At 35.8% G+C, this 12,249-nt stretch overlaps 1 protein-coding gene across 1 annotated transcript in view; it reads right to left on the bottom strand.

Moving 5' to 3' along the window:
* The window catches only part of TRPM6 (transient receptor potential cation channel subfamily M member 6), a 92,824-nt gene that overhangs the window by 22,738 nt on the left and 57,837 nt on the right, over nt 1-12,249 (bottom strand). The window contains exons 27-32 of the mRNA XM_072404141.1: nt 11,346-11,458; nt 9,782-9,911; nt 8,997-9,094; nt 6,423-6,463; nt 3,459-3,484; nt 1,735-1,785 (exon numbers count right to left, since the gene is read on the bottom strand). Coding sequence (XP_072260242.1) covers nt 1,735-1,785; nt 3,459-3,484; nt 6,423-6,463; nt 8,997-9,094; nt 9,782-9,911; nt 11,346-11,458 — 459 coding nt within the window. The remainder of the gene's footprint in view (nt 1-1,734; nt 1,786-3,458; nt 3,485-6,422; nt 6,464-8,996; nt 9,095-9,781; nt 9,912-11,345; nt 11,459-12,249) is intronic.

Below are 12,249 nucleotides of genomic sequence, written 5' to 3'. Positions count from 1 at the left end.
TGTGAAAGTAAGGTCATTTACACTCTAAAAAACGCTCCAAGTGAACAAAAAATCTCCTACTCCTAATTTATACAATAACAATTCGAAAACTGTAACTGATGTTGTGACACTAGTGAATAATACTGGTTTCCAAAGGTGGTAAACTAGATAGCTTGTGCGGTTCATCTCCAACTGATGTCTGCAGCTACCTCCTTTATACAAGAAGTTTCTCAATTAATGAAACTAGGAGAAAAGTAAAGAGCCAGTCTGCAGCGCTGTGATCACACAGTGTGAGTCAGTGACCAGTTCACTGATTGGGCCTGATTTATTAAAGCTCTCTAAGCCTAAAGAAGATACACTTTCATAAGTAATACTGGGTGACCAAGCAAACCTGGAATGAATCTGGTCCAGGAACCAAAACATTTGCTAAAAAATAGCAAAAGGCTTTTGGGAAATCCATTCCAGGTTTATTGGATCACCCAAGTTCACTGAGGAAATTGTATCTTTTCCAGCCTGGGAGAGCTTTATTAAATCAGGTCCACAGTCTGCAGACTCAGACTGTGGAGGATCGCAGAGGAGGAAGGAAGATAGAGTTTGGAAGCCTGAATGGGAGATACTGCAAGACTGTACACTGTACAGTTCTTGTACAGTGTACGCATTGGAGAGCCGGTCGTAAGTGTGGGTGGTTGGTAAACAGGTAAGTGGTTAAATGAGGATTACCTTTATTCAGTAGAGCTAATTTTCTAAAAGGATAGGTGCCATAACAGAAGCATCACTAGAAACTAGTTAAAGCCTCTAGAGGCTATCTTTGGAAGGTTTGCATTTTTTATAGAATCAAAGTGGAGCTCCACCTTTTGTTTAGACATTACCTTTCACATCTTAAGCTACGGCTTGCAACAATTTCTGGTCACTACACGAACTTTAGCATTGTAGTAATTCCTCAGCTGAATGTGGGTGGGGATGAACTGTATCGTAAAATTAATGTGTTTTACTGAGAAGTACAGAAACTCAATCATCCATTCTTTATTATTCCTTTACACTGCTACATTTATACAATCGCTCTCTGGTTGCAACTTTCTCTCATTTAAAACAACTTAGTTGTTCCACCTGGTGTCATACTCCAAATAATCATTTTACACAACTTGGTGCTCACATTAAGCTCTATTTTCCAAATTGTTATTGCAATCCACATCAATAAATACAATCTACTCTTTCACCTGCTCTCTTTAAAATAGAGAATGTGTTATCTACATAAAGTCATACAATAGCACATGAAGTTTTTTCTTGGCTCAGAGCTTTTCAGCTATATATTAAAGGGGTTAAGTTAAACTTTTTAAATTTAAGCAATATTTGGCCATATGTTTTGCAACTTAAAGCATAGGGAGGCTATTAAAGATAGTTTAAAATAAATAGATTGTAGCTTTTTCTATAATCAAATTTTGGTCATACATGGTAACAACTTGTCAAATAAATAGTGAACCAGAGTTCCTAAGGACAATATACAGTTTTCCATTCTGAGATGGAATCCATTTTAAGTAAAATATATTGATTTCACTTTTCATGATAACCTCTCTTTAACCTGTTGCCTTAAGCAGTAAGGTTCCAGCAAACCAGTATTAAGTCTGGTAATCCCCTTAGTGCCATCAAGTCAAGCTAAGTCTTGAAAACATATGTTAACTTGGCACATAGGGCTGCAAGGAGATTTAACAGTAAACTTCTTCTAGCAAAGTAACTTTTCTCCTTTCTTTGACTTACCTGAGTAATGATTGTTTAAATCTTGAGAGGCTTTTAAAGAAGTAGACATTTCTGCAATAAAATGGATAAAAAGTCATTGTAATGGACTCATAATTTACGTATTGATTTACAGTGATAATGCCCTAGTGCTGTCCTCAGCAGCAAATGAATAACTAACATTTCCAAGACAGAGACAGAACATTAAAATCTGCTTTTCCATGTCAATTTTATCAGCTCTAATATTCCATTATCTCAGTAGCAATGGCAACAGAATTATGCCTTTGCATGCATTGTGTCCCTTCACATCCCCTGTAATGTAATGGTGTCAGCGTAGTTTTTGCAATTAGCTATAGTAGATAATAAAGTAATTCAACATTTTGGCATTGTATGCACCTCCCAGTTTTCTGAAATGATTTGAGGCCATCCAGTGATAAACATTTTCATGTATTGCATAATACTATTTTGAAGAATTACCATTTTATTTCTAAGTAGACAGAAAAAAATTAAAAGTAGACACACATAAGAATAATAGGTTTACATAAAAAAAACAAGGAAAACATGAGTGTACAGAAAGAGCTGAAAAGGCTTTTAGAGGTAAAATACCTCCTAGCTCCCAAATGTTCCTTCTTTAGAATAAAACCTCTCCTTACACATACCTGTTTGTATACTTTTCTTTTGTAAATTTACACAAGGGTGTAATTATAACTATCATATTCCATGCCACATCTACAGGGCCTAAAAGCTCAGACAAACACAAGCTCCAAAATCCTCCTGAGCACGGCAACATAATTATTTATCCTGGCAGGAACAGTATTTGATAAATAGGTGTAAAATACTTCAAGCATATGTTCCAGACAGCTACTAAAACAACTGTTGCATGGCCAGCATTTAGTTATTTTAGAATGGTACAGGTAAGAAGCCTTACCCATAGCTTTCAATCATCCAATGATGGATACATTTACTAATAATACCCCATATTTGTGTGTATTTTCCAAGCAATCTATTGTAATATTAAGGGGACACTTTCATGGGGACAGACCAAAACTGTGGCAAGTATAAATAGAAAGTACCTGGAGGTGCTTTTAAAAATTTTCTCAAATGATCAATCTTACTGGCGATAACTCTTCAGAACTTCTACCAATAGGTGTGGGTGGGTGGGGGCTTTGTTTCTAAGAATGGGTAGAGACTAGGCTGTGAAAAAAAAAGCTACAGGAGGCTTCCACATGTGTGTGAAGGTATCTCTACTTACCTGCGTATTATACCTGCAGAAGGTAATTTTGTTTATTTCTTTAGGGACAACCTGCCCTGAGAGGGATACCAGTTGTTGACCTGCTTCTGAAGAAGGTCTATCTAGCTGTTTTGCATTTGAACCTTTCCAAACAAGTGGCCGAAATCAAGTATGCGGAAACATCTTTATCTGCACTTTTAGGGACAGTATTTTAAAGTAATGAAGCTCAAGCATGGCCTTTACGACTAACATTTTCAATGTGGGATCAGTAATGCAACCCCCATGTTTATATCATGGCAATTTGGTTATATAAAGTAATGATACAATGATATAAAGTAATGAAAAATGCTTGCTGGTACAAGCCTAATAATATTAAATGCCTAAATCTCATATATGCATGTTTAATGTATTGCTGGGCATCGGCAGATGTGAGCACACAAATTTCAGAGAAAATCAAACTTTAGTGTTATATGAAATAAAGATTGTGATGAAACAGATAAATAGTATTGACACTTACTATTTATAATATCAGAACTTCTGAATCTAGAATAAAAAACATAATGCACTTATTATTACATTACTTAATGACACTGTAACCATGGTATAGATTCAGAAAAAAGGCAAGTCATATGTGTTTACTATACTCCAGATGCATATTTTAATAAAGGTTGTAATTCACAAAGAATATTACATCTCTAAAGTAAAAAATAACTTCTCTGGTATTGTGTATGTTTTTGCTGTTAGTCTGTGGCAAAACCAAGCTTTAATGAAAAGATATAGAGGGATAACAACATCAATATCTGCAACAATATTTCTAAAGACACTAAAGTATCAACTCAATGACCACAGAATTTCAGATTTAAAAAAAAATATTATCCACATGCATTACATGATAAGGCTTATGTTAGATAAATTAAATAAGAAAGCAAGGAAGCTTTATGGTCTTATGGAACTGCTATTTTCCGTCCATATAGGAAAGCAGCAGGTTTGTAGAGCTGTAATTTGGTAACTAGGAGTTCTACATTTACCAGTATTTTGTACATTATATTCAGTAATCTAATGCTGCTGTATAAACTAAAAGCAATATTGTATTCTCATCCAGGATTAGAAGGTGAAGTACTGTCCTTAATTTACAAAAATACATTAAGCTTAAAGAAATAAGGGTAGGAGAGGTAACTATTTTTCAGTTATAATATAACAAAGATTCTTTCTGGTTCTCAGACAAGTAACAGTTTTCCACAAGCGTTTTATTATCATTGTTTGTGAGCCTTGTAATCAACATCTTTGCATTCTCCTGGACCTGGACATAGTACATCATTATTCCCTAGTTCACTAAGGTATCAAGATTATGTGCCCCTAAATTCCATATAGCCTATATTTAAAAATGATAACCTGACTGCAAGGATATTTACATCTTATAATACTGCCAATGCACCTTTGGTAACTTAGATACAGCTGGAGCAGTGATCTTTTAGCTCATAGGGTCACTTTACTGCCTTATTGTTCCCCTCACAGTGTGCCTCCAGAGCTCTAGCTCCACTCACAATAACCTACGCCAGTGGTTGCCAACCTTTTCGGACCTACGAACCACTAAACTTACTGGCTCTGGACCACGCATGTGCGTGTACACATACCATAGTCTGGAGAAGACCCCCTTAACTCATCTATGTGGTGGTAAATGCTCAATTAGGGCTATTTCTTTCTTTCGGAAGCTTATGGAAGGAACATACATTGGCATTGATGCCACAATACCTCTTACACAACACTGTCTGTGTTTTGGTTAGTCTAAAACTAAACTTCAAAAATAAAAAATTGCAAGCAGACAGGTTCTTTACTGCAGAAGGAATAGGTGATATCCTTCTGCAATAAAATGACCTTACACACCTATTCACAATTTTTTAACTACTTCCACCTTTCTTTGTTTCAGTGAAAGCACATTCACCCAGTCCTCTTCTGGGTTTGGGGTCTTTGGCCATTCTGATTGGCATATGTGTATAAAAGTTTATTCACTCCCAGCAGCCACATATGACAGGATTGTACACTGAGATGTGGTGTTTCTAGCATTGCTATGAATTATTAGAAACATTTATTGTGCAGCATAATATTAATTAAATCTAGTTGCATAAAATACTCAACTTACAATGTGTACATCAATTCACTAACAATTAACATAGTTGATGCCTTTCATGTATATTGTTGTGAACTAAAAAACTGGGGTGCACTTATAAAAAGTTAAAAAGACAGAAATTAAACATAGTCTTTGAAAGACTGACAGAAAAAATTTAAGAGCACAAACCAGTGTAAACATTCATAGATGCAAACATTATATGCTCCAAAGGATAGGCGCCCTCAGGATGTTTGTCAGTTTACGAAAACTCAGATGCATGTCAATGCACGATTCTATTTCAGGTATAGTTATTGTCCCACAAACAGAAAATAAGATACAGCGCATTGCCTCCAAGCCCCTCAAGGGGTTGAGTGTACAGCTCAGAGACTATGTTTCTGCAATCATTCCTAACAAATATCATGTGGATCCTTAAAGCTTTTTTTTTCATATATTTACACTGTATACAATACAATACAGTTTGCACTTCTACTCTATACAAATCCTAAAAGATACATCATGCATACACCACATAACAATATTTATTCGTTGGAAGTATTTAGTTTACCAGATGCTTTTTCAGCACTTTTTGCTTTCTAAGCACAAGATTTGGCAAAAACTTCAGTTATAACCTTTCTAGTAGTGTACATATATCAGTGATGAAACACTTGTTACATTATGGAAAATGCACTAAAATGCAATATAAGTTTTAATTACTAAATTTATTTAATGTCAATGTCCACATATATAATGAGACAGGAATAAAATGCATGTAAAATGTATGCAAAATACATCTTGTGCTGAAATACATGCCAACTCAGTAGACCTGATTTATTAAAGCTCTCCGAGGCTCGAGAGGATATACTTTCATCTGTAAAGCTGGGTGATCCAGCAAACCTGGAATGGATCTGGTCCAGGACTGAAAACAGCTAATAAATGGCTTTTAAAATGCGATAAAACTTTAGGGAAAACACCTATGCATATTCTGATGAAATATGGTAATGCACCATTTGAATGTGGATTTTAACTGATGATGATGTGATGCTTTATGACTCACTGCACTGTAAAAAACTTTGAAGTCTATTTTGTCAGATAATAGATAAAAGATAATTTTTCCTCAACAATGCTTTTGATTTGTTATACATTTGTTACATAATCAGTCATGAAAGATTCTCTCTCTATAGTGTGCTGGATTATGATTAATAACTAACAATTTGAAAAGGTTAGCAAAGTCTTATATAGCAGGATTGTGTAAGTACTTTCTCAGTTGTGGGTGTTAACTACATAAATAGAATACTAATAGAAAATAAGTATGACAAATCCTTTTATGACACACAGAAACAAAACCAGGCATTTGGTGGTGATTATTTTACTTACAAAGAACTCCTCATCAGATGAGTATTACTGTTGTGCAGTCCCTAAACCAAAGACATAACACAAACTATTATACAGAGCTTGTATAAAAGCTAGCCAGCAATTAACAAACAGATTACTTGATTGGTAAGGCTCTTGTAACATTTGAAAAAAACATCCAACATGTTATTGCTTACTCTATGGTGCAATAAAGCCCTAGGTCAGGAGTGCCCAAGAGGTGGATCACGATCTTTCGGTAGATCGCAAGGGCAATGGAAGTAGATCACGGAGCCCTGCCTTTCAAAATGAACTTTTTCATGCACAGGAGTTATTAAGTCCACGTTTTTATTGTTGGTAGATCATTTTGACTTGGTCATTTTAAAAGTAGCTCACAAGCCAAAAAAGTGTGGGCCCCCCTGCTCTAGGCTTTTCTGACATGTATTTTAGACCCACTGCATTTTTATAAGACTTTACTGGCCTTGTTGCTCTGAAATGGGAAAGCTCAACACTATCTGCAATTTTGCTTTGTCATTCCCCATGAAAATAGAAAATTTTTTTTTTTGTTAACAGAGAAAAGGCACTGAGTTTCAACTTTCATGTAATCATTTGCAATTAATTTGTAATCTCACATGAGAAGTAGGACTGTTTTTTTCAGCTTTTTATTTACAGGTAATATTTTGTTAGGGGATGCATTTAGGAGATAGTTAAGTTTATAATATTTATAAAAGAGAATCAGACATTCTTTCAAACATTCTTGAATTATTTTTTTTACCATCTGAACCAAAAAACAAACAAAATATAAGACTACTTAGGCCATATTATCACACAAACAAGACCAGAATAGTTGAAAGCAGCTTCGGTAACCCAGATAAGCTTATAAAACACCAAAATAACACGAAAGTTTGTCCTCCCCACTGATTTTAATTAATTTTCTAAAAAGGGACAAACTAGGACAAGGATCCTCCTAGTTTGTAATATTAAAGTGATGTAGGGTAGTGAGAACCTCCATCACTCCCTGCATTACTGGTTTTGAAACATGTGCTGAAAAAAGCTTTTTCAATCTACCTATTCATTTTTGTTACAAATAGGTAGAAAGAAAAATAATTGACAGTAGGTAAAGATCAGAGAAAAGGGTTTTTGGAATCAGTAGTTTTACATTACATTACAAAGGTTTATGACTTGTGTATCGTGGAGATAACTCTACAACTTGTTTTTTGGGGTTTTAAAACTGGATGGCCCTGGATGATAAATATGGCCCTGGATGTTTCCAGGGCCAGATTCATATTATACTGAAAACAGCACACCAATATGTTAAAATATGTTCTGCCCCTCTGGAAAGTGGGAGCTCACCATCATACAATAAAAAAGGTTTGTCCATGGATTTGGCCGACTTAGAATACTAGATTACTATCTAGAATACTACATTTTGTGGATGGAACAAGAGCCAAAACTTGGGAGGTCTTAAAGTTAAGTCTTAGGAGTGAAGAAATGAAAGGGACAACAGTCAGAAAAAGAGAGAACTTTGCAATCTGCTCCTTTGGCTCCTTTCTTTGGGGAAGACGACCAGTCCTACCACCAGTAACTTTCTTGAGATCCACCCATGAGCACATTTGGGGCCAGTACAAAGAGGTATTGCTCTTCGAAGGCCATGCATAACAAATATTATTAGGACTCCATTAAACATTGTTAACTTCTTTGATTACGGAGCCTCTGGAAGATGAGCAATAAAGCTGTCCAGCTACCAGCAAAATTGAAAGCTCCAGGTGCTCTTCATGGCAAGCCTACTCGCTAACTGTCTTCAGAGACAGGACCAGCTAAGAGAAAATACTAGATAATCAGAGGGTAAATCCTACTTTAGAGAAGACTGCTAATTAAAGAGAAGAAGAATCAAAAAAAAGAAAAAGTTTACAAAATCAAGTTAGTCCTTTCAAAAGCAGAGAAGATACCTATCCTTCTAAAATATTAGCAAAAACCTAGGCATTCTAACAGTAATGGCAAGGGTTTAACTGGAAATTACTTTGCTGCTCAGCAAACCTTTGAATTAATCCCCTCCCCAATCAAAATGAAAAATATAAAAGTCCAGTGTATTCATGGACTAAATTCCCAATGCTCTCTTCCTGTCAGCACTATCACAGCAGTCAACCACCAGTAAATAAAAGTTTTAGGTAGACCGGTGTTAATGAGGGAAGAGTCCACCTGTGGGATTTCAGGCATGGGGAGTGAGCTCTACCACTGTTTTAGAAATAAATTAATAGATTATGTCAACTTTGAGGGTGAAGTTCCAAAACTAAAGCTCCTCTGCCCATAAACAACTACTATTCCTTACTAGGAGAGAGCTCACTCTCAAAGCCTACAACTCAGCAGAGGACCTCACCTAAAAGTTCGCTGCTGGGTATGACCAATCGCCCCCCCCCCCCCCCCCGAAAAACACTTGTGGGTCACAGAGATAATCTTTATACATCTAAAATGGGCCTACCTTTCCTGGGCTATATACACAGGCTTACAGTATAGATTTCATGTATCACTCAATTGATGGGAAGTAATTAGTACTTTAACATAAAGATAAATTATTCTCATTATTAACCCCTTTACACATACTTCCCGGGATTGTCTCAGGTATTCACTTGTTTGCATCAGATTTCTTTCAATCTCCTGGGTTTTTAGTTGCTGCCTTACATAAGTCATGTGCTCCAAACCTAAACAAGACAAAACAAACATTTAAAAACATTTACATGGGTGTTTGGTTTACTTGCAACTAATATTGGAAATTACTGCTAACAAAATAAAAAAAAAACAAAAAAAACACTGATTTATGCGGGGATGGGATTTTTGGTTCCCAATCTTCTTAAAGAGGTGGCAGGGTGCTGGTTCTTGGAACAAAGGATTTAGGAATATATTTGTTAGTGCTTTTTTTGGGAGTTTAGAAATCTGTTTAAGTTTGCTGCCTGGAATCTTGTGTTTTCTTAGAATTCTGCAGTTTGTATTTTCTTGCTTGCTAAAAAATAATAATAAAAAAGCTAACTGTACCTTCAATAAAAAGCTATCTTCACAATGTATTGTGCAATGTATTAAAAAATGTAAGTTTTAAATAATATGTTTGCAGAGATAACCCCAGAAGTATGATTTAACTGCACCTTCCATCACGTTCCATCAAGGTTTACTGGCATCTTTACCTAAATGTAAACACTGCCTGCCTTCTTTTTCTTCAGTGCCATTTCAAGCTTTAATTGAGCTGAACAGTGCTCTTAAATTCTGTAGTATACTGCCCGGACAACCAAACAGCCATCCTATCTATGACACTGTAATCCCACACTTACTCAAAAAGCTTAATAAATGGCAGGGAATGGATCAAATTGTTTTGCTAGCAGCAGGTGGCCACTTACTTAGCTGGCTGAAACTAGATACAGTCAACCTGTTCTTGCTTTGTTCTTCTTTTTCATAATTCCAGCTGCTGCAGTCTGCTGGTTCCGAGCTCATCTCTGTGCTTTGAGAACAGCCATCAACAGTAATGACCTATAAGAGACACCAGGCATAAATAAGGATCTCTTGTTTATGGTTAAAGAGAACATTTGATCTCTTGTCAGGAACAGGTCAGCAACATTTACATCCGCTGATGATGATGTTACCTTCTGTGGTCAGAAAAAGTGGAATAACAGACCATTTCTACAAAGCAAGCATTATTATTTTTGTATAGTGATTGGTAAATAAATAAAAGGATGTAAAGTACTGCTGTATCATTTGCTTTATCCCAACTTTGTGTTTTTTATAACTCTTGGATGTCAAGATGTTAAATTATTATTTTTTTCATTAATTGAAGAAAATTGCTGACATTTTAAGAAAAATACAGTGAGAAAGTACTTCATAGAGTTGTTTATCCTGTTACTTATGGCTGGTGGTTGTTAGGAGCAGTATATTTTAGTTGTTACATTGACCTTATAAATAGTAGCGTTTGACGGGGCTGCTAGCAAGGCTAGCATTGCTTAATTCTCGCTTTAACATTGGAGGAATGTTTAAAGGTTATTCTATGCCTCCATCCCAATAGACTTTGTAGAAAGGGTCATGAAATGTTTCCTTTCAGCCTTGTCCATGATTGATAATACATTTAAATCCTACTGTCTGCAGGCCTATTTATTGCTATTTACTAAAAGCCAAAGAGAATCCCAGAATATATTAGCATACCAATATACGGATAAGTCATTTGTTACATTCAAGGAAAATGAATTGGTAGAGAAATCACTCATTTTAGGGGAAATACGTGAAACCAAAAAGAGTTACATTCTCTTCTGAGAGAGCCCCAAAAAACTATCTGAAAAGAGGGAAGTGGTCTGATAGGAATAAAAAAACATTAAAGGCCTGTGAGGGAAATGCCATATTACCCAGAAAGAAATCTATTGAATATAGTGTTCTATAAGTGAGGAAGCAGCAAATATAGATTCAAGTGTGGGTATCAGGATCCCAGATATTGATTGGGACAAGTTTATCCACCAGTATTGCCGGTGAGATAATAGATTTAAACCTACAGACAAGACAAGACATGATTAAAATCTCAAGAAACAACCATATAAAGGTCCCCAGGAACACTCTACAATAAAGAATTATTTGTTATAATAATATTTATATGAGGACTGCATCATCAACTGGTAGCTTTGGATTCAGATGTGGCTCTCAGTTCCTTTTTGTTTATTTTTTCACAACATTTTTCACACAGGGAAGGTACAATTTAAAGCCTACGTGCAAGGAGAATAGGTAAATAAGAATCTATCCACCATCTATCCAGTAATTTCTGAATATTGCTGGAACATATTACATAACAGCAAACATCACCTTTAAATGCCCTACTGTGACCTTTATAGATGTACAAGGCAAAGGGAAAGACCCAAAAATAATGCTTGAAGATCTCAGGTATAACATTATAAGGAGCAATAACAAGCTTTTAAAACATCTCACAGGCACTTGAAGTTGAGTCTGTCTTGTTTTTTCTTTGCGAGATCTTCTAAAAGTGTTCCGAAGTTTCTCTTTGGCCCAGCCAAATTGATAAAAGTCTCCAGGTTTTGTAAATTCTGAAATAAAGTTTTAGCAATAAATACAAATAAATGACTGAGCGTAACATAAAACAGTCTTTTAAGTCTTACAAATTAGAGCTTAAGGAAGAACTAAAGTTCCACTTTAAAAATTTGTGACCAGGTGGGGCTTTTATTGCAGAAAATAATAGGCAATGTCCTTTCTGCAATAAGCATTCTTACGAGCCTAATCGTTCTCTTCATTTTGACTTTTCCTGTGGTTGTCGGGACTGAATGAACTCTCAAGCGCCTGAATGGGAGTTACATCTTCCCAGCCTAGCCAATCAAGATGGCCACAAATAAGAATAAGGAAGAGCAGAAGGAAGAAGATGGTGGTACCCTCAATGGAACAGGGTTTAGTTCTGCTCCGAAATGGAAATTTGAAGGTCTATAGAAGAGTCACAACCCTTCGTCATGCTTTTGAAAACAATGTTTCTGCTTTCCGTGCCTTCAATAAATATATTTCCCCTTGTTTTTTATCAAGACAAGGTGTGAATAGCAGTTTTGCTGTAATCTTTAGAAGAATTTATAAAAGTGAAAGGGAAGCAAGAGTAGTAATGGATGAAGGGAGAGTACAGCAGTCCTGGAAACTCAAATACAGACACAAGGATCAAACCATGGAAAATCCTGAGAGAAGATTCTACCAAAACTTAAAAAAATCAATTTTGAGTGACCCATTGATTGACCCATTGAGTCCGATTAATTAAGGCTCTCCAAGGCTGGAGAATATTTACTTTCATCAGTAAAGTTGGGTGATCCAGCAAACCTGGAATGGATCTGGTCTAGGATTA

This window comes from Pyxicephalus adspersus, chromosome 3 (assembly GCF_032062135.1).
Source record: "Pyxicephalus adspersus chromosome 3, UCB_Pads_2.0, whole genome shotgun sequence".
Lineage (NCBI taxonomy): Eukaryota > Metazoa > Chordata > Amphibia > Anura > Pyxicephalidae > Pyxicephalus > Pyxicephalus adspersus.
This window is presented reverse-complemented; position numbering and strand designations above follow the sequence as displayed.